This window comes from Pseudopodoces humilis, chromosome 5, assembly GCF_049639895.1.
Source record: "Pseudopodoces humilis isolate 2021_Gansu_Grassland_sample_001 chromosome 5, ASM4963989v1, whole genome shotgun sequence".
In the NCBI taxonomy this organism is placed as follows: Eukaryota; Metazoa; Chordata; class Aves; order Passeriformes; family Paridae; genus Pseudopodoces; species Pseudopodoces humilis.
In genome coordinates, this window is record NC_142204.1 from 72,297,215 (window position 1) to 72,319,826 (window position 22,612).

General features: G+C 53.6%; 1 protein-coding gene across 4 annotated transcripts in view; it reads left to right on the forward strand.

Annotated features, from left to right (window-relative positions):
• The window catches only part of SHANK3 (SH3 and multiple ankyrin repeat domains 3), a 158,855-nt gene that overhangs the window by 82,769 nt on the left and 53,474 nt on the right, over nt 1–22,612 (forward strand). For all 4 annotated transcript variants that reach the window (XM_088054770.1, XM_088054771.1, XM_088054774.1 and 1 more), the window contains 2 exons: nt 10,743–10,825; nt 18,081–18,205. In XM_088054770.1, coding sequence (XP_087910896.1) covers nt 10,743–10,825; nt 18,081–18,205 — 208 coding nt within the window. The remainder of the gene's footprint in view (nt 1–10,742; nt 10,826–18,080; nt 18,206–22,612) is intronic.

Consider the following 22,612-nt stretch of genomic DNA (forward strand, 5'->3'; position numbering starts at 1 on the left):
TCCGGGAATTCCTGGGAATTTTTCCTCATGCCCGACTCGCGTTCCGACGGAGAATCCGAAGTTCTGGAGAATTCTGGGAATTTTTCCCCTTCCCATCCCAGTGGAGGATCCAAAATTCCGGAGAATTCTGGGAATGTTTCCCCGTTCCCGCCTGGATTTCCAGGGGAGAATCCAAGATTCCGGGAAAATTTGGGAATGCGGCCGGCAGGGCGACATTCCCTGATTGTGGCTTTGGGAATGTTGGGTTTGGGAGCTCTGGAATTCCCGGATCCGTGGAATTCCGGGAATCACGGAGCTCATCCGCAACATTCTCCTGCTTTTTTTGAGCTCCTTATCCCGAATTTTGCTTCCCGGAGAATTCCCAGCTCCGAGGAATTGGAGGAGATCCTCGGAATTCCTGGGATTTGCTGCTCCGGGGCCGTTCCTGTCGGAAAAATCGGGAAAGAGGGAAAAAATAAGAGGGAAAAATGGAAGGAAACTCCGGAAAATCCCTGCTGGGATCGTGGGAAGAGCGGGAAAAAAGCGGGAATTCCCGGATGAAGCGAAATTCCAAGGAAAGGCGGGATTGAATCCAAGGAAATCCCGGGATTTCCTTCGGGAATCTCATCCTGGGAAAACACCAGGAGGGGCTCTTGGCCATGAGTTGGAATTCCTGGGAATTTTCACCGGGAATTTTCACCGGGAAGCGCCGGAATTCCGACAGAGGAATGGGGCAGGAAGAGGAATTCCGGGGAGAGAAAAACTTGGGAAGATCCCAAAATTCCACAAATCCCTTGGAGCCGGGAATGCCCAGGGGGAGGAAAATTTGGGATAAGGAGCTCAAAAAAAGCAGGAAAACGTTACGGATGGGCTCCGAGATTCCCGGAATTCCGTGGATCCGGGAATTCCTCGGCTCAAAGCAAATTTAAAGGGAATTTAAAGGGAAAAAAATTGGGAAGAGGCCGGAGTGGGATTGGATCCACAGGGAGGGTTTGGATTGATCCCGAAAATCCTTTGGGAATGGTTTGGGAAAAGTTGGGATCCCAGAATTCCCAGGGATTCAGTGGGATCATGGAGCGGTTCGGAATCCCCGGGAATTTCGGGATAAATCCGGATCGGGGACGGAAAAACTCGGCCGGGATGGAATTCCCGGCATTCCCGGGTTTCCTTTGGAATCGGGAATCCCTCAAAGGCAGGAGCCGGGATGTGCTGGATGATCCCAAAATTCCCGTCATTCCCAAAATCTGGGAATGGGAAAAACGGGAAAATCCACCCGGAGGGGACGGATCCGAACCCGGCTTTTTCCGGAAGGGAAATCCCGGCGGGAATCGCCTTGGGAATGAAAGGAAAGGATTGAGGAAGCTCCAAATTAATTCGGGAATTAAAGGCGGGAAGGGGAAAAATCGGGAGCCGGAGCCGATCCCGGATTTGTGGCGGGATCAGGGAGAGGAATTCCCTGGAAAACCGGGAATTCTTGCTCCTGGAATGCCAGGGCTGGAAAAAGGCGGGGAGATGGAAAATGCTGGAATGTTGGTGGCAGGAATGACGGGATTATGGAATTTGGGAATTGTGGAATCATTTTTTACAGGAAATCTGGGAATTCCTTCCCGCATTTCCGAGGCTGGGAATTCCACAGGGCTGAGTTTCCAATGGGAAAAGTTTTCCTTGGATTTCTCCTGTAATTCCTGAGATTTCCTTGGTGTTGTTCCCTCTTCTCCCATCCCTCTGGAAATCCGGGAATTCCTTCCCGAGTTTCCAAAGCTGGAATTTCCCTGCCCAAAGGGGTTGAGTTTCCATTGGAATTCCAGCTGGAATTGGACTGGGAATGGGACCGGGAATTTTCCTCGTCCCTGTGGAATGTCGGGAGTTAAAGGTCGGGTTTGGATCAGGAAAAACTCTGGAAAATGATTGGAAAAGGATTGGAAAACTCATGGAAAAGAAATTCCTGGAGAAGCCTCTGGTGCCCGAGGCCGAGCGGAAAACCTGGAACAGGAGCTGGAATGGGACCAGGAATGGGATTGGGAATGGGACTGGGAATGGGACTGGGAATGGGACCAGGAATGGGATTGGGAATGGGAACGGGAATTTTCCCCATCCCTGTGGAATGCCGGGAGCTAAAGGTCAGGTTTGGATCAGGAAAAACAATGGAAAACTCTTGGAAAAGGAATTCCTGGAGAAGCCTCTGGTGCCCGAGGCTGAGCGGAAAACCTGGAACAGGAACTGGAATGGGACTGGGAATGGGAGCCGGAATTGGACTGGGAATGGGACCAGGAATGGGATTGGGAATGGGAACAGGAATTTTCCTTGTCCCTGTGGAATGCCGGGAGTTAAAGATTGGGTTTGGATCCGGCAAAACTCTGGAAAACCCTTGGAAAACTCATGGAAAACCCATGGAAAAGGAATCCACCACCATCCCAGCCTTCGGTGGCCGTGGCTGAGCGGAAAATCAGGAAGAGGAGCGGGAATCCCGGGAATGGGACCTGGAATGGGACCGGGAATTTTCCCCATCCCTGTGGAATGCCGGGAGTTAAAGGTCGGCTTTGGATCAGGAAAAACAATGGAAAACTCATGGAAAACTCATGGAAAAGGAATTCCTGGAGAAGCCTTTGGTGGCTGAGGCTGAGTGGAAAACCTGGAACAGGAGCTGGAATGGGATTGGGAATGGGACTGGGAATGGGACCAGGAATGGGATTGGGAATGGGAGCTGGAATTTTCCCCCTCCCTGTGGAATGCCGGGAGTTAAAGATCGGGTTTGGATCTGGCAAAACTCCGGAAAACCCTTGGAAAACTCATGGAAAACCCATGGAAAAGGAATTCCCAGCGAAGGCCATCCCAGCCTTCGGTGGCCACGGCTGAGCGGAAAACCTGGAAGAGGAGTGGGAATCCTGGGAATTCTCGTTCCCTCCGGAGCGGCGGGAGTTAAAGGTGGGAGTCGCTCTGGGCGCCGCCCCCGGCAATTCCAGCTCTTTTTAGAATCCCGGGAATGGGCGGGAATGGATGGAGCCGTGATTCATCCCGGCTCCCACGCTTCCCGAGGCACCTGGAACCCGCCCACATTCCCGGTGACGCCGATCCCGCTCCGCCCACATTCCCAAAGTTTGGGGAAAAGCAGGAAAAAAGCCACCCTGGAAAGAATTCCAGGAAAAAAGAAAAACCCGGAGCGATGTGGGATAACGGGAATGTTCGGGAATGATCCCGAAAGCCTTTTCCGACCCAAATCCCGGGATTCCAAAGGAAAAGGGGGAAATCGGGAAGGGAAATCCTGGATCCGCTCGGTTATTCCAGAGGGAAAAGCGTCCCGGGGAATGTCGGAATGGTCGGAGAGGGATTCGGCTCCCCGGGAATTTTTGGATTCCTGAGGCTGCTGGAGGAATCCCCAAATCCATGGAATTCCCGAGGCAGGAAAAACGAGGTGAGCAGGGCTGGAATTCTGGGGATTCCTCGGATACCTCCAGGGCTGGAAATTCCATGGGAAAATCCTGGAATGGCTCGGGTGGGAACGGAGCCGGAATTCCGCCCAATCCCAGTCTTTGGAATTCCAGCCCGGCCCCTCTCCCCGCTCCCAGCCGGGAGAATTCCCAAATCCCAGCTTTTTTTTTCCCCATGGAATGGGAAAAGCGGCTCCGCCGAGCCCCTCGGGTCTGCTCCAGGCAGAATTCCCAGTTTCCCATGGAATTCAGCCTTTCCCAAGCCATTTTTGGCCTTGGAATGGGATCACGGATCCCCCCGGGATCCCTGGAAGCTTCCAAGGCCGGGTTGGAGCAGCCTGGGATCACGGAATGGGATGGAATTCTGGGAATTCTGGGAATTCCCTTCCCAGCTGAACCTTTCCAGGATCACGGGATATTCCCGGCGCTCCCTGGAAACGGGAGCTGATCCCAGACAATTCCAGAGGCTCGGGAATTCCAGGGAAACCTTTCCAGGATGAGTTTCCCTTCCCATCCTCCCTCCCCATTCCCATTTCCATGGAACGGCGCCGCTCCAGCCCGGAGCTTTCCCAGCTTTTTCCGGGATTCCATGAATCCCATCCCGCAATTCCACGGCTGGATCCGGGATTTGGGAAGCACGAAAACGCTTGGGAATTGGGAATTGTCTCCCTACGGAATCGATTCTGGGAGCGGAATTCCAGCTGGGAGGGGACAGAGGGACAATTCCCGCAATTCCAGGCTGCTCCAAGCTTTTCCTTGGATATTCCCGGGATCCAGGGGCAGCCGCAGCTGCTCTGGGAATTCCAGCCCAGCCGGGAATTCCCAATTCCCAAAATCCCACCCCCATCTCCCCTTTCCCAGGGAATTCCCTCCATTCCCAGCTCTCCCAGCCTGGCATTGGATCCAAAGGAATTTTGGGATCCAGGGGTTTCCCTGGGAATCTCGGCACTGCAGGAAGGGTCTCCCTTCCCTTTTCCAGCCCCAACTTCCAGAAAAATCCCTCGGGATGGACCCGGAGCCTCCCAAATCCCGGAATCCCAGAATGGTTTGGGATGGGATCCAGGGACCTTCAATCCCATCCCATTCCAATCCCACCATCCCAGGCTGCTCCGAGCTTTCCTTGGACATTCCCAGGATCCAGGGGCAGCCCCAGCTGCTCTGGGAATTGTCTTCCTATGGAATGGATTCCCAAAGCCTTCCCGGCGCTGGATCCATTCCCTGCCGGTGATCCCGGCATGGATCCGCTCTTTCCTGGTGATCCAGTTGATCCAGGGTGTCCAAGGCGTTCCTGGCAGGATCCCATCCCTTCCCAGTGATCCCAACTCCAGATCCCTTCCCTCCCGGTATTCCCGGTTTTCCCAGCAGGGATCCGTTCCCTCCCAGTATTCCCGTCATTCCCATCGTTCCCATCCCTCCCCATCATTCCTGTTTTTTTCTTTCCCATCCCTCCTCAATATTCCCGACATTCCCAATATTCCCAATCCCTCCCACTGTTCCCCTCCCTCCCCAACATTCCCAACATTCCCAATCATTCCCAAACATTCCAATTCATTCCCAACCATTCCCCATCCTTCCCATTGTTCTGTCGCTTCCGTCTCTCCCCATCCCTCTCCAATATTCCCAAATGTTCCCAATATTCCCCATCCCTTCCATCCCTCCGACTGTTCCCATCCCCCTCCAACATTCCTCATCCTTCCAAATCCCTCTCCAGCATTCCCATCCCTCTCCATCCTTCCCATCCCTCCGAATCCCTCCCATCCCTCTCCAAACATTCCCGTCCCTCCCATTGTTCCCAGCCCTCTCTCCAGTATTCCCATCCCTCTGATTCCTTCCCATTGTTCCCATCCCTCTCCATCCCTCTCATCCCTCTCCAACATTCCCATCTCTCTCCATCCCTCCCCATCCCTCCCAACATTCCCATCCCTTCCCAACATTCCCATCCCTTCCCAACATTCCCATCCCTCTGATTCCTTCCCACTGTTCCGTCCCTCCCAAGATTCCCATCTCTCTCCATCCCTCCCCATCTTTCTCCAACATTCCCATCCCTCCCCATCCCTCCCATATTCCGATTGTTCCCATCCCTCCCAACATTCCCATCCCTCTGATTCCTTCCCATTGTTCCCATCCCTCTCATCCCTCTCCAACATTCCCATCCCTCTCCAACATTCCCATCCCTCCCCATCCCTCCCATATTCCGGTTGTTCCCATCCCTCCCAACATTCCCATCCCTCTGATTCCTTCCCACTGTTCCGTCCCTCCCAACATTCCCATCTCTCTCCATCCCTCCCCATCCCTTCCCAACATTCCCATCCCTCCCAACATTCCCATCCCTCCTATTCCCTCTCACAGTTCCCATCCCTCCATCTCTCTCCAACATTCCCATCCCTCTGGATCCCTCTCATTGTTCCCATCCCTCTCCCAATATTCTCATCCTTCCCATCCCTTCCCAAGATTCCCATCTCTCTCCATCCCTCCCCGTCTCTCTCCAACATTCCCATCCCTCCCAACATTCCCATCCCTCCCCATCCCTCCCATATTCCGGTTGTTCCCATCCCTCCCAACATTCCCATCCCTCTGATTCCTTCCCACTCTTCCATCCCTCCCAACATTCCCATCTCTTTCCATCCCCCCCCATCCCTCCCAACATTCCCATCCCTTCCCAACATTCCCATCCCTCTGATTCCTTCCCACTGTTCCATCCCTCCCAACATTCCCATCTCTCTCCACCCCTCCCCGTCTCTCTCCAACATTCCCATCCCTCTCCAACATTCCCATCCCTTCCCATCCCTCCCAACATTCCCATCTCTCTCCACCCCTCCCCGTCTCTCTCCAACATTCCCATCCCTCTCCAACATTCCCATCCCTTCCCATCTCTCCCAACATTCCCATCCTTCTCATCCCTCCCCATCCCTCTCCATCCTTCCCATCCCTCCCAACATTCCCATCCCTCCCAACATTCCCATCCCTCCTATTCCCTCTCACAGTTCCCATCCCTCCATCTTTCTCCAACATTCCCATCCTTCCCATCCTTCCCATCATTCCCATCCCTCTCCCATATTCCCATCCTTCCCATCCCTCCCCGTCCCTCCATCTCTCTCCAACATTCCCATCCCTCTGGATCCCTCTCATTGTTCCCATCCCTCTCCCAATATTCTCATCCTTCCCATCCCTTCCCAAGATTCCCATCTCTCCCAACATTCCCATCCCTTCGATTCCCCCCAACATTCCCATCCCTCCCAATGTTCCCATCCCTCTCCAACATTCCCATCCCTCCAATTCCCTCCCAACATTCCCATTGTTCCCATCCCTCCCAACATTCCCTTCCCTCCCAACATTCCCATCCCTTCCCATCCCTCCCAACATTCCCATCCCTCCAATTCCCTCCCAACATTCCCAACATTCCCATCCCTCCCAACATTCCCATCCCTCCGATTCCCTCCCAACATTCCCATCCCTCCAATTCCCTCCCAACATTCCCATTGTTCCCATCCCTTCCCAACATTCCCATCCCTCCGATTCCCTCCCAACATTCCCATCCCTCCCCCTCCCTTTCCAACATTCCCACCCCTCCGATTCCCTCCCATATTCCCATTGTTCCCATCCCTCCCAACATTCCCATTCCTCCCAACATTCCCATCTCTGTTCCCATCCCTCCCAACATTCCCACCCCTCCGATTCCCTCCCAACATTCCCATTGTTCCCATCCCTCCCAACATTCCCATCCTTCTCATCCCTCCCCATCCCTCTCCATCCTTCCCATCCCTCCCAACATTCCCATCCCTCCTATTCCCTCTCACAGTTCCCATCCCTCCATCTCTCTCCAACATTCCCATCCCTCCCAACATTCCCATCCCTTCGATTCCCCCCAACATTCCCATTGTTCCCATCCCTCCCAACATTCCCATCCCTTCCCATCCCTCTCACAGTTCCCATCCCTCCATCTCTCTCCAACATTCCCTTCCCTCCCAACATTCCAATCCCTTCCCATCCCTTCCCAACATTCCCACCCCTCCGATTCCCTCTCAACATTCCCAACATTCCCATCCCTCCCAAGATTCCCATCCCTCCCCTCCCTCTGTTCCCATCCCTCCCAACATTCCCATCCCTCCGATTCCCTCCCAACATTCCCATTGTTCCCATCCCTTCCCAACATTCCCATCCCTCCGATTCCCTCCCCCTGTTCATTCCCATCCCTCCCCCTCCCCTCTCCCTCTCCCACTTCCCGGCTCCTTCCCGGATTATCCCGGCTCTGATGTCAGCCCTGCGGCCCCTCCCCCTCCCGCCGGAGCCGCTTTGGGGAGGGGGCTCCCCTCCCCCTCTCCCCTCCCCCTCTCCCCTCCCCCTCCCCCCTCTCCCCTCCCCCTCCCTCCATCCATCGCCGCTGGATCATTCCCGGTTTTTCCCAGGGATCCGTCCCTTAGCAACGCGCCGGAATTTCGGGATCGATCCTGCGGGATCCAGAGGATCCAAACTCTGCCCCGCTCCTCCGCCGCTTCCAAACGACATTCCCGCATTTTTTTTTTTTTTGGGAAAAAAACCGATTTTTTTTTGGGAAGAGCCCGCTCCCGATGAGGCTCCGCGGGTGAAGCTGCGGATCCCGGAATTCCCGGAATTCCAGAATTCCTCTGGACTGCGAGGGATCGCGGTGGGCAGCGGGGGAGATCCAGGATTTTGGGGGTTTTTTTCCCTTTTATTCCTTCTTTTTCCTCCTTTTCCTCCCGCCGAGGCGATTTTCCGTCTTTTTGGTGTGAATTTGGGAATTAAAAAGAAAAAGGAAAATCCAGGGGAAAAAAATAAAGCAACAAAAATCAGGGAAGAAAATCGAGGAGGAGAAAAAAAAAATCGAGGAGAGAACAAAAAAAAACGGGAAAGAAAAAAAAAAATCGAGGAAAAAAATTCTGGGAAATAAGGAAAATCAAGGAAAAAAAATCCAGGGAATAATATCAAGGAAAAGAATCAAGGAGAAAAATCCAGGAAAGAAAAAAATTGAGGAAAAAGAAATACAGAGAATAAGAAAAATCGAGGGAAAAAATCAAGGAAAAAAAAATAATTCAGGAAAGAAAAAAATCGAAGAAAAAAAAAAATCGAGGAATTAAGAAAAATCAAGGAAAAAAATCCAGGAAATAAGGAAAATCAAGGAAAAAATCCAGGAAATAAGAAAAATCAAGGAAAAAAGTCCAGGGAATAAAAAAAAAAAAACCAAGAAAAAAGAAAATCCAGGAAATAAAAAAAATCGAGAAAAAAATCCAGGGAATAAAAAAAAAAGTCCCAGGAAATAGAAACTCAGGGAAAAAAAGAAAATCAGGAAAAAAAATTCCAGGAAATTTAAAAAAAATAAATAAATCCGGGAAATTTTAAAAACCCGGAAGAAGAAAAAAAAAAGAGGAAGAGAGGGAGGAGAAGGCGAGGAGGAGGTGACAGCCACATCTGGATGGGGACAGAGCCACATCTGGATGGGGACAGAGCCACACCTGGATGGTGACAGCCACATCTGGATGGTGACAGCCACATCTGGATGGTGACAGGGCCACACCTGGAAGGGGACAGCCACACCTGGATGGTGACAACCACATCTGGATGGTGACAGGGCCACACCTGGATGGTGACAGCCACATCTGGATGGTGACAGGGCCACACCTGGAAGGGGACAGCCACACCTGGATGGTGACAGGGCCACACCTGGATGGTGACAGGGCCACACCTGGATGGTGACAGCCACATCTGGATGGTGACAGCCACATCTGGATGGTGACAGGGCCACACCTGGATGGTGACAGAGCCACACCTGGATGGTGACAGGGCCACACCCGGATGGTGACAGCCACACCTGGATGGTGACAGAGCCACACCTGGATGGTGACAGAGCCACACCTGGATGGTGACAGGGCCACACCTGGATGGTGACAGCCACATCTGGATGGTGACAGCCACATCTGGATGGTGACAGGGCCACACCTGGATGGTGACAGAGCCACACCTGGATGGTGACAGGGCCACACCCGGATGGTGACAGCCACACCTGGATGGTGACAGAGCCACACCTGGATGGGGACAGCCACATCTGGATGGTGACAGGGCCACACCTGGATGGGGACAGCGACCTCTGGATGGGGACAGACACCGCTTCTACAAGTGCCACCCCCAGCAGGTGACAGAGCCACCCCCGGATGGGGACAGGCCACCCCTGGATGGTGACAAGTGCCACCTGGCTGGTGACAGAGGCCACCTCTGGATGGGGACAGAGGCCACCTCTGGATGGGGACAAGGGCCATGTGGATGGGGACAGAGGCCACTCTTACAAAGGCCACCCCTGGATGGTGACAGAGGTCACCCCTGGATGGTGACAAGGGCCACCCTCAGCTGGTGACCAGGGCCAGCCCTGGATGGTGACAGAGGCCACTCCTACAAGGGCCACCAGGCTGGTGACAAGGGGCACCCAGGCGGTGACAGAGGCCACACCTGGATGGTGACAGAGGCCACTCCTACAGGTGCCACCAGGCCGGTGACAGAGGCCACCCTTGGATGGTGACCAGAGCCACCAGGGAGGTGACAGAAGCCACCTCAGCTGGTGACCAGAGCCACCAGCCCAGTGACAGAGGCCACCCCCGGATGGTGACCAGAGGCCACCTCAGCTGGTGACCAGGGCCACCGGGGAGGTGACAGAGGCCACCTCAGCTGGTGACCAGGGCCACCGGGGAGGTGACAGAGGCCACCTCAGCTGGTGACCAGAGCCACCCCCAGATGGTGACCAGGGCCACCTCTGGATGGTGACAGAGGCCACCCCCGGATGGTGACAGAGGCCACCCCTGGACGGTGACCAGAGCCACCAGCCCGGTGACAGAGGCCACCTCAGCTGGTGACCAGAGCCACCCCCAGATGGTGACCAGAGCCACCCCCGGATGGTGACCAGAGGCCACCTCAGCTGGTGACAGAGGCCACCCCTGGATGGTGACCAGAGGCCACCTCAGCTGGTGACCAGGGCCACCGGGGAGGTGACAGAGGCCACCTCAGCTGGTGACCAGGGCCACCGGGGAGGTGACAGAGGCCACCTCAGCTGGTGACCAGAGCCACCCCCAGATGGTGACCAGGGCCACCTCTGGCTGGTGACAGAGGCCACCCCTGGCTGGTGACAAAACCCATCCCCGGCCACCACCAAGCACCACCGGGCCGCCAACAAAAGCCACCCCTGGCTGGTGACAGAGGCCACTCCTCCCAAAGGCCACCCCCAGGCGGTGACAGAGCCCCGGTGGCCGTGTCCCCGCGGTGTCCCCGCGGTGTCACCATGGTGCTGCGCTCTAACCCCGGCATCGCCCTGCTCTGCTCTTTCCTGCCCAGCGACTACATCATCGAGGAGAAGGCGGCCGTGCTGCAGAAACGCGAGCATGAGGGCTTCGGCTTCGTCCTCCGCGGGGCCAAAGGTGAGCCACCATTCCCTTCTCCGGGATTTTATTCCCGGGGTTTTATTCCCGGGGTTTTATTCCCGTTTTTTCCCGTTTTTCCCGGGTTTTTTTTGGGGTTTTTTTTTGGGTTTTTTTGGGATGGATTCGGAGCCGGGATGGGGTTTTTTTAGGGGGGTTGGAGTGAGGTTGGGGGTTTGGGGTTTGGAGGGGTTTTGGTGGTGGTGGTGGTGCTGTGGAATTTTTGGGAATTGGGGTTCTCATTCCTGGGGTTCTCATTCCCGGAATTCTCATTCCCGGGATTCTCATTCCCGGACTCCGAAGGGATTTCATTCCCTGCTTTTGTGCCTTGTCCTGGTGCAGAATTTTGGGGGATTTTTCTGCTGGTGGTGGTGCCGTGGAATTTTTGGGAATTGGGGTTCTCATTCCTGGGGTTCTCATTCCCGGAATTCTCATTCCCGGGATTCTCATTCCCGGACTCCAAAGGGATTTCATTCCCTGCTTTTGTGCCTTGTCCTGGTGCAGAATTTTGGGGGATTTTTCTGCTGGTGGTGGTGCCGTGGAATTTTTGGGAATTGGGGTTCTCATTCCTGGGGTTCTCATTCCCGGAATTCTCATTCCTGGGATTCTCATTCCCAGGCTCTGAAGGGATTTTTCTCCCTGCTTTTGTGCCTGGTCCTGGTGCTGAGGCTCGGAATTTTGGGGGATTTTGGAGCTGGTGGTGCCTTGGGAATTTTTGGGAATTGTGGCTTCTTTTCCCTGAGGGATGAACAGCTCGGGGTTCTCATTCCCGGGGTTCTCATTCCCGGGGTTCTCATTCCCGGGGTTCTCATTCCCAAGCTCCAAAGGGATTTTTCCTCCCTGCCTCGTTCAGTGTCAAGTCTGGGGTTGTGGAATTTTGGGGGATTTTGGTGCTTTTGGTGGTGCTTTTGAATTTTTGGGAATTTTCCCTCCTTCTCCCTGAGGGATAAACAGCTCGGAATTCTCATCCCAAAAATCCCGGAGGAATCCGAAGGGATTTTCCTTCCCGGATTTCTGCTGCTGCCGTCTTGGCTCTCTCGGAATTTTGGGGGGGTTTTTGCTGTGGATGCCGCTCGGAATTCCCGGGAATTATCACTTTGCTTCCCGGAGGGATCAGCGACCCTTGCCCGGCTCCGGAGCCTCATTCCCAAAAATCCTCTGAAGGAATTCCCTTCCCTCATTCCATCTTTTCCTTTCCCGCTTTCTGGGGGTTCCTCTGTGGATGCCGCTTGGAATTTTTGGGAATTTTCACTCCTTTTCCCTGTGGGAATCAGCGGCTCCTGCTCAGCTCCATCCGAGGCTTGGAATTCTTGGAGCTTTTCCCTGGATTTTGGCCGGGGAGAATCGAGGACTTTGGGGATCCCTGGGGAAAAACCGGGAGAGCTTTTCCCTCTCTCCCCATTCCGGAGCTCATTCCCGGCTCATCCCAGGGCTGGGATCATTCCTGGGATTTTTCCCGTGGTTTCTTTGGCCAGAATTCCACATTTTTCTGCGGAAAAAAAAAAAAAACAACCCTCGGAGACTCGGGAATGTTCCCGTGGATTTCGGGAAGAGGAGGCGGGAAAATCTTGGGATGCAGGGACCTCTCCACCCCCGGCATTCCCAGGAGCAGAGGGACAGCGGAGCCGTTTTCCACGTGGGAGGAAATCTGGGAAGAGCTGCAGATCCCAGCTGGAATGGGATTTTTCCAGCTGAATTCCTGGCTTTTCCCTCATTCCCTCCCTTCTCCCGAGGTTTTCCATCCCAGCGGGAATTTTGCTCCCGTTCCCTACGGATTTTCCATCCGCGGAACACCGGGATCAAAATGGCATCCAGAGGGTTTTTATTTTTTCCGGGATCAATCCAATGAAGTTTTTTTTTGTGTTGGAAAAACTGGGAATTTTAATCCCATTCCCTGGTTTTTCCCCCCTTTTTTTTTCCTTCCCCTTCCTGGTTCCCGTTCTGTTCCGGGTTTCCCTTCCTGTGCCGAGGCTGAGGGATTTGGGAATTCCGTGGGATTCGGGAATTCTGCGGGATCTGGGAAATCTGTGGGATTCAGGAATTCTGTGGGATCTGGGAATTCTGTGGGATTCAGGAATTCTGTGGGATCTGGGAATTCTGTGGGATTGGGGAATTCTGCGGGACACGGGAAGCTCGTGGATTCAGAGGGATCCTGAGGCATGGAAGATCCAGAATCTGGGAATTCTCCCTCTGGATCAGCATTCCCAAATTACGGAAGTGCCTCTGAATCCCCTCATTTCCCAGCCCCTCATCCCGCCATTCCATGGATTTTAGGCTGGGATTCCATGGATTTTAGAGCGGGAATTGGCCCCGTCCCTCTGCCTTTGGATTTTCCTGGAAAAGCATTCCAGGCCTGTGGGGAAAACAGGGAAAAGGGGCTGGAAAAGGCAGGGCTGGAGCTTCATCCATGGAGGGAGGGAGGGAGGGGGATTTTGGGATGATCCTTGGAGGGATTTGCTCTTCCTGCTACAAATTCCTCCCTGGAATGTTCCCGTCCCTGGGGTCCTTCCCAGCCCATCCCGATTCCTGAGGGGAATGTCCTCATCCCATGGGTCCCATGGATCCCATGGATCCCATCCTATCCCATGGATCCCATCCCATCCCTTGGATCCCATGGATCCCATCCCATGGATCCCATGGATCCCATCCCATCCCTTGGATCCCATCCCATCCCATGGATCCCATCCCATGGATCCCATGGATCCCATCCCATCCCTTGGATCCCGTGGATCCCATCCCATGGATCCCATGGATCCCATCCCATCCCTTGGATCCCATGGATCCCATCCCATGGATCCCATGGATCCCATCCCATCCCTTGGATCCCATCCCATCCCATGGATCCCATCCCATCCCACAGATCCCATCCCATTAGTCCCATGGATCCCATCCCATGGATCCCATGGATCCCATCCCATCCCACAGATCCCATCCCATTAGTCCCATGGATCCCATCCCATGGATCCCATCCCATGGATCCCATCCCAAGGAACCGAGTTATTCCCGTTTATCCCGGTCCCTGCAGAGCTGAGCTTTCCCCCTACCCAATCCCTCGGGAATTCCCAGGGAATCCTCTGGGATCTGGATCCCTGGAATTGTCCCAGGAGCAGCCGTGGATCCATGGGATCCTGGAATGTCAGCATTCAGGGGTTGGATATTCCAGGTGGGAATTCCCTGAGCTCGGAGCTCGCCGGGATCCCTCTGGGATCCTTTGGGAATTCCCAGAGTTTGGAACTCTCTGGGATCCTTTGGGAATTCCCAGAGTTTGGAACTCTCTGGGATCCTTTGGGAATTCCCAGAGTTTGGAACTCTCTGGGATCCTTTGGGAATTCCCAGAGTTTGGAACTCTGGGATCATTTGGGAATTCCCGGAGTTGGGAACTCTCTGGGATCCTTTGGGAATTCCCAGAGTTTGGAACTCTCTGGGATCCTTTGGGAATTCCCGGAGTTGGGAACTCTCTGGGGTCCTTTGGAGGATCCTTTGGGAATTCCCGGAGTTTGGAACTCTCTGGGATCCTTTGGGAATTCCCAGAGTTTGGAACTCTCTGGGATCCTTTGGGAATTCCCGGAGTTGGGAACTCTCTGGGATCCTTTGGGAATTCCCAGAGTTTGGAACTCTCTGGGATCCTTTGGGAATTCCCGGAGTTGGGAACTCTCTGGGATCCTTTGGAGGATCCTTTGGGAATTTCTGGAGTTTGGAACTCTCCGGGATCCTTTGGGAATTTCTGGAGTTTGGAACTCTCTGGGATCCTTTGGGAATTCCCAGAGTTTGGAACTCTCTGGGATCCTTTGGGAATTCCTGGAGTTTGGAACTCTCAGGATTTGGTCCCTCCAGGATGGATTTGGTGTTCCCAGGACGGGATTTGGTTCCCCAGGGTGGGATTTGGTATCTCCTGGATGGAATTCTGGTGCTTCCAGGATGGAATTTGAACCCCCCAGGATGGAATTCGGTGTCTCCAGGATGGAATTTGGTTCCTCGGGTTGGGATTTTGGTGCTTCCAGGATGGGATTTTTTCCCCCGGGATGGGATTTGGTTCCTCAGGATGGAATTCGGTGTCTCCAGGATGGATTTGGTGTTCCCAGGATGGGATTTGGTGCCTCCAGGATGGGATTTGGTGCTTCCAGGATGGATTTGGTGTTTCCTGGGAGGGATTTAGGTTCTCCTGGATGGGGTTTGATTCCCCAGGAAGGGATTTGGTTCTCCAGGATGGGGTTTTTTCCCCCTGGATGGGATTTGGTTCCTCAGGATGGAATTTGGTGTCTCCAGGATGGAATTGGGTGTCTCCAGGAAGGGATTTGGTGTTCCCAGGATGGGATTTGGTTCCTCAGGATGGGATTTGGTTCCTCAGGATGGGATTTGGTCCCTCCAGGATGGGATTTGGTTCTCCTGGATGGAATTTGAACCCCCCAGGATGGAATTTGGTGTCTCCAGGAAGGGATTTGGTGTTCCCAGGAAGGGATTTGGTGCTTCCAGGATGGATTTGGGGTTCCCAGGATGGGATTTGGTGTCTCCAGGAAGGGATTTGGTGTTCCCAGGATGGGATTTGGTTCCTCAGGATGGGATTTGGTGCTTCCAGGATGGGATTTTGTCCCCCTGGATGGGATTTGGTCCCTCAGGATGGAGTTTGAGCCCCCCAGGATAGATTTTGGTGCTTCCAGGATGGAATTTTGTCCCCCAGATGGGATTTTGTCCCTCCTGGATGGATTTTGTTCCTCTGGGATGGAATTTGGTCCCTCCAGGATGGAATTTGGTGCTCCCAGGATGGAATTTGGTGCTTCCAGGATGGGATTTCATCCCCCAGTTTGGGATTTGGTCCCTCAGGATGGAGTTTGAGTCCCCCAGGATGGGATTTGGTCCTTCCAGGATGGAGTTTGGTCCCCCTGGATGGAATTTGGTCCCTCCAGGCTGGAGTTTGGTGCTCCCAGACTTTCCCGGTGACCCAGCTCTTCCAGACCTTCTCCCACAGCTGGCTCTGGAATTCCAGCTGGGAATTGTGGGAATTGAAGCCCAGGAATTCCCAACTCCCCAACCAGAGCCGTGCTGGCTCCTCAGGAAGCTCCAACGGTGCTTCCCGGAATTCCGAGTCCGGAGTTTTGCTGGGAAAGGCTGAAACTTCCGGTCAGGGAATTCCCTTCGTTCCCGGCGGGAACTTCCTGGATTTCATTCCCAACTTTTTGGTTTGCTCCTCCCATTGGATGGGAGGCTGTTCCCGCTGGATTTCATCCCTGGGAGGGCGTTCCTGGATGGATTTCCCATGATTTCCACACCCGGAGCATTCCCGGGATGGGGTTGGGAATCTTCGGTCCCAAACTCCTTTTGGGAATGGCTGAGCTGGGAGAGGCGGATCCGGATTCCCAGGATTTCCTGGGATTTGCTTCCTTCTCCTCTTCCTTCTCCATCCCCGGGGCTTGGAAAACCTGGGATAAAAATTCCCGAGGCCAGGAACGGGGTTTGGAGCAGCCTGGGAAAAGCCGGAAGTGACCGAGGGTTGGAATTGGGTGGGATTTGGGTCCCTTCCCACCCAAAACATTCCAGGATTCCAGAACCGGGAGCTCCCAATGCCGGGAGGACGTGGAAATCCCAGAGCAAATCCAGAGGATGGGAAAGGATTGGATCAGCTTTCCTCTGGAAAACTGGGAATGTTCCTCTGGAGAAGGGAAGGATCCAGGGAGAGCTTCCAGAACATTCCAGGGGCTCCAGGAGAGCCGGGATTTGGGAAAGGCCTGGAGGGACAGGACACAGGGAACGGCTCCAGATTGGAAAAGGGGAATTTGGGAAGGAATTCCCGGCTGGAATGGAATTCCCAGAGCAGCTGGGGCTGCCCCTGGATCCCGGGAATGTCCAAGGAAAGCTCGGAGCAGCCTGGGATGGTGGGATTGGAATGGGATGGGATTGAAGGTCCCTGGATCCCATCCCAAACCATTCCGGGATTCCGGGATTTGGGAGGCTCCGAATCCATCCCGAGGGATTTTTCTGGAAGTTGGGGCTGGAAAAGGGAAGGGAGACCCTTCCTGCAGTGCCGAGATTCCCAGGAAAGCCCCTGGATCCCAAAATTCCTTTGGATCCAATGCCAGGCTGGGAGAGCTGGGAATGGAGGGAATTCCCTGGGAAAGGGGAGATGGGGGTGGGATGTTGGGAATTGGGAATTCCCGGCTGGAATGGAATTCCCAGAGCAGCTGGGGCTGCCCCTGGATCCCGGGAATGTCCGAGGCTCCGGAGCAATCGGAGCCTCCTGGGATAGCGAGAGGTGAAATCCTGGGAGGAGCCCGAAGGGTTTGGAGAGCGTTCCTGATATTCCCTGGGAACGTCTAAAAATAGGGATGAGCTGTCAGGCGCTCACCGCTTCTCCCGGGAAAGGCAGAAATCATGGAATGCCATCCGTGGGAAGCGGCTGCGGAGCTTCAGCGGCAGGGAAAGGTTCCCTGGGAAAAAATCCCGCCTAAAATCTGGGGAAAAAACGGAGAAAGGAGGAAAAAAATTCTTGGATCCGGATGGAATCTGAGGCTTGGAGTTGTTGGGAAGGGAGAGGAAGGTTGGGAATGTTGCTGGAAGGACTTCGGAGAGGCCGCCGGGATCCGTCAGCTCCTGAAAATCCCATTTTTTTGGGATAATTGGGAAGGATGAGGGTTTGTCCCGGCTCCTGATCCGCTGCCGGCGGATTTGGGAATGAGGAGACCGTGGGAAGGGCCCGGCTGGGAATGAGAGGGATGAGGGAAAACTTGGGATGAGGGAGGCAGGGAGGATGGAACGGATCCATTTTCCTCAGGCTGGATCATCCCAGCGGGAATTTCTCCCGTTTTCCTCAGCTCCGGGCGGATCCTCCGGATCCCTTCTGGGAGCCGAAGGTTTGGGATCGACCTAGGCCGGAATTCAGGGACGCTGGGAATGGAAACGCTTGGAAAAGTTTGATTCCATCATTAATTCCATGATTGATTCCACCATTAATTCCATGATTGATTCCCCCTTGGATTCCCCTTGGATTCCATCCCTGCGCTGGGATCACGGACAGGACGAGGGTTCCCAACCTCAGCCAATTCCAGGGAATCTTGGATCCCGGAAAAATTCCCAAATTCCCCCCCGGAATTTTCCCCATTCCCGATGGGATTCAACCCCCCTCGGATCGGTTACAACAGAACTCCGCGGCTTTTCCCGACCCCGGCATTCCGCGATTTTAGGAACGCTGCGGACAATCCGAGCCTTTCCCTTCTGGAATTCCCTTGGAAAAGGCTCCATTCCCTTTCCCGGTGTTTTCCAGCCGAGACCCCGATCGAGGAGTTCACGCCCACGCCGGCATTCCCGGCACTGCAGTACCTGGAATCCGTGGATGTGGAAGGAGTCGCCTGGAGAGCGGGATTGCGCACGGGGGACTTCCTGATCGAGGTGAGCTCTTCCCGGGATTCCGCTTTTCCCGGGAATTCGGGGCGGTTCCCGGGAATTTCGGGGGATTTATCAGGAATTTCAGAGGAATTTCAGGGGATTTTCCAGGAATTTTGGGTATTTTTCGTGAATCTGGGGGATTTCACAGGAATTTTCCAGGAATTTTGGGAATTTCCCAGGAATTTGGGGAATTTCCCAGGAATTTTGTGGATTTCCCAGGAATTTGGGGCATTTCACAGGAATTTACCAATAATTTGGGGGATTTCCCATGAATTTTGGGGATTTCCCAGGAATTTCCCAGGAATTTTGGGGTGATTTCCCAGGAATTTGGGTGATTTCCCAGGAATTTTGCAGATTTCCCACTAATTTGGGGGATTTCCCATGAATTTCCCATGAATTTTGGGGGATTTTTGGGGATTTCCCAGGAATTTTGGGAAGTTTTCATGAATCTGGGGGATTTCCCAGAATTTTTGGGGATTTCCCAGGAATTTTCACAGGAATTTGGAGGCATTTCCCATGAATTTTGCAGATTTCCCACAAATTTTGGGGGATATCCCACAAATCTGTGGGGTTTCCCAGGAATTCTGGGAATTTCCCAGGAATTCTGGGGATTTCCCATGAGGTTTCGGGGATTCCATGGGAATTTGGGGCATTTCCCATGAATTTGGGGCTTTTCCAGGAATTTTGGGGAATTTCTTCCCATGAGTTTGGGGCATTTCCCCGGAATTTTGGGGCATTTCCCACAAATTTTGAGGATTTCCCAGGAATTTTGGGGGATTTCCCAGGAATTTTTGGCATTTTCCCAGGAATTTTGGGGCATTTTCCAGGAATTTTCCAGGAATTTTGGGCCAATTTCCCAGGAATTTTGGGCCAATTTCCCAGGAACTTTGGGGCATTTCCCAGAAATTTTTGGCATTTTCCAGGAATTTTGGGGGATTTCCCAGGAATTTTGGGCATTTCCCAGGAATTTTCCAGGAATTTTGGGCCGATTTCCCAGGAATTTGGGAGATTTCCCAGGAATTTCCCAGGAATTTTGGGGGATTTCCCAGGAATTTTTGGGACTTCTCCAGTTGTGGATTTGGAGGATCCCGACTCTTCCGGGTGATGGAACTTCCAAAGGTTCTCTGGGTGTGGATCCAGAGGGATCCCGGAGTCCTCCAGGGGTGGATCCGGAGCTTCCAGGAGCTCCCCAGGGTGGGATCAGGGGGATCTGGGATTCTCCAGGTGTGGATCCAGAGGATCTGGAATTCTCCACATGTTGGAGCTTCCAGGAATTTTCCAGGAGTTTCCCAAGTTGGGATCAGGAGGATCTGGAGTCCTCCAGGTCTGGATCAGGAGCTTCCAGGAGATTTCCAGGTGTAGATCCAGAGGATCCGGAATTCTCCAGGTGTTGGAGCTTCCAGGAGTTTTCCAGGTGTGGATCCAGAGGATCCCAGAGTCCTCCAGGTTTGGATCAGGAGTTTCCAGGCGTTTCCCAGGTGTGGATCCAGAGGATCTGGAATTCTCCTCATGTTGGAGCTTCCAGGAGTTTCCCAGGAGTTTCCCAGGAGTTTTCCAGGTGTGGATCCAGAGGGATCCAGAGTCCCCCAGGTCATGAAACTTCCAGGAGCTCCCCAGGGTGGGATCAGGAGGATCTGGAATTCTCCAGGTGTGGATCCAGAGGATCTGGAATTCTCCAGGTGTGGATCCAGAGGATCTGGAATTCTCCAGGTGTGGATCCAGAGGATCTGGAATTCTCCAGGTGTGGATCCAGAGGATCTGGAATTCTCCACATGTTGGAGCTTCCAGGAGTTTTCCAGGAGATTTCCAGGAGTTTCCCAGGTGCAGATCTAGAGGGTCTGGAATTCTCCTCATGTTGGAGGTTCCAGGAATTTTCCAGGAGTTTTCCAAGAGTTCTCCAGGCTCGGATCAGGAGGATCTGGAATTCTCCAGGTGTGGGGATCCAGGTTGGGATCCAGAGGGATCCGGAGTCCTCCAGACCATGAAACTTCCAGGAGTTTTCCAGGTTGGGATCCAGAGGATCTCAAATTCATCACATGTTGGAGCTTCCGGGAGTTTTCCAGGAGTTTTCCAGGAGATTTCCAGGAGATTTCCAGATTTCCTGGAGTTTCCCAGGTGTGGATCCAGAGGATCTGGAATTCTCCAGGTTTGGACCAGGAGTTTTCCAGGAGATTTCCAGGAGATTTCCTGGAGTTTCCCAGGTGTGGATCCAGAGGGATCCAGAGTCCTCCAGGTGTTGGAGCTTCCAGGAGTTTTCCAGAAGTTTTCCAGAAGTTTTCCAGAAGTTTTCCGGGTTGGGATCAGGAGGATCCAGAGTCCTCCAGGTTTGGATCAGGAGCTTCCAGGAGTTTCCCAGATGTAGATCCAGAGGGTCTGGAATTCTTCTGGTTGGGATCCGGAGGATCTGGAATTCTCCTCATGTTGGAGCTTCCAGGAATTTTCCAGGTGCGGATCCGGAGGGTCTGGAATTCTCCAGGTTTGGATCCGGAGGATCCCGTTGGGAATCGAGTCACTCCCGGGGCTCTCCCGAGCTGCCCTCGGCTCCAATTCCATCCCAGAATTCCCTCAGGGAAAGCTCCAGCCGGAATTCCTCCCGGAAAATCGGGATCAGCCTCTGGATCCGCCAAGAATCGGCCGGAAATCGGGAAAATTCCTCCCAGAAGGACTCGAATCCCAAAGGATTTGGAGGATCCGGATCCAGGGGGGCCCTGGCGGAGCCGGGAATTCCGGGATTTGATCTCCAAGGGCTTTTCCAACCCCAGCAATTCCCGAGGTGAACATTCCAGGAGGAAATTCCCGGTGCCAGGTTCGGGAATTGCTCAGTTTGGGATAAAATCCGACCTCTCCGGGGCTGGGATTGGGAAAATCCCGCCGGAATTCCGGAGGAAAATCCCGAATTTCCAGCCTTTTGTCTCCTCCGCCATCCCGGGAGGTTTCGAAATCCTGGAATTTTTGCCGTGAGGAGCCTCGGAAAGGGAGAACTTGGAAGCGCTTCCATGAGAATTCCATGAGGATTCCTTGAGGTGGGAATTCCCGGGATTTGGGATCCAGACGTGGCTGGAAATCCGGGAGTGTTTGGGGTCGGATTTTATCGTCATCCGGAATTTTTTTTAAGGAAAAACCGGGAATGACGGATCCAGGCGGGATCCCAGAACTCCCAGGGGCGCTTCCATGGGATATTCGGGAATGTCGCTCCATGGGAAAGCTCAGGAAGTTTTGGAAGTGGAGCCCAAATCCTCGGGAACGGTCAAAAAATTTGGGAATTTGGGAATCCAACCTCAACAATTCCATGATTTTTTTCGGGAATGAGGAACGATCCTGCTCGGGGCGATCCAATCCATGATCCCAAGGAACAAAATTCCAGGTTTTTTTTTTAAGGAAACGGAGCCCAAAAATCCGGGATGGGGACCAAAAAAATTCCCCCTCTGGAATTGCGGGAATGAGGGAGAACCCAAACATTCCCGGATCCTCTTCCCGCTGGAAAAGTCGGGAAGCCAAAAAAAAAAAGGATCCGAGGAAATATCGAAGGTCGGGATTTGGGAACTTTGGGAATTCGGGAGCCGGGAGGGAAAAGGAAATAAAAGAAGAGGGAAGAGGCCGATCCAGCTCCGGGTTTTTTTATGGAAATGCTCAAAATTTGGGATATTCCAGGGAAAAAGAAAAAAAAAAAAACTTTTCCAGGAAAAGTCTGGGAATGCGAAGTTTCCCGAGAGAGGAATTCCTGAAAATCCTCATTCCCGAATTTCTGGGCTCGGAGAACTCCGGGAATGCTGCTTGGTTCCGGAATTCCGGAGGCTCGGGATGAGGGCTGGGCTCTCCCGGTTTTCCAGAGCGGAATCAGGGAAATCGAGGCAGGGATGGATTGGGAATTCCGGGGTTGAAATCCCGAGGGTTTGGTGGGAGCGTCGGAATTCCTTAAAAACCGCGGGATTGGGGTGGAAAGGAACGGGATTGGGAATTCCCAAGGATTCCCAAGGATTCCCTGGCTGGATCCGGGTGGGAATCGGGATCCGATCCCAGGGAAAAGGGACGGGATGAGAGGGAACGGCCTCGAGCAGAGCCGGGAATGGAAAATTTGGGGAAAACCCTGGAAAAAAAATCCATGGAAAAGGTTGGGAAGGGTCGGGATGGGCTGAGCCGGGAACTGGGAATCCCCATTCCCGAGGGATTCCAAATCCATGGATCTGGGAATGCTGGGAATGCTCCCGACCTCGGGGATTCCCGGGGACGGAACCTTGGGAATTTCCCATTCCAGCGGCTCGGGAATTCCCTGGGGCAAAGGGAATTCTCCCAGGAATTCCTGGATTTCTCCCGGATTTTTTTGGTCCATCCTGGAAGGACAAAATTCCAGAGTTCCCGCGTGGAATTCCTTCCTCACCCAAAACATTCCAAGATTTTCCGGGAATTCCA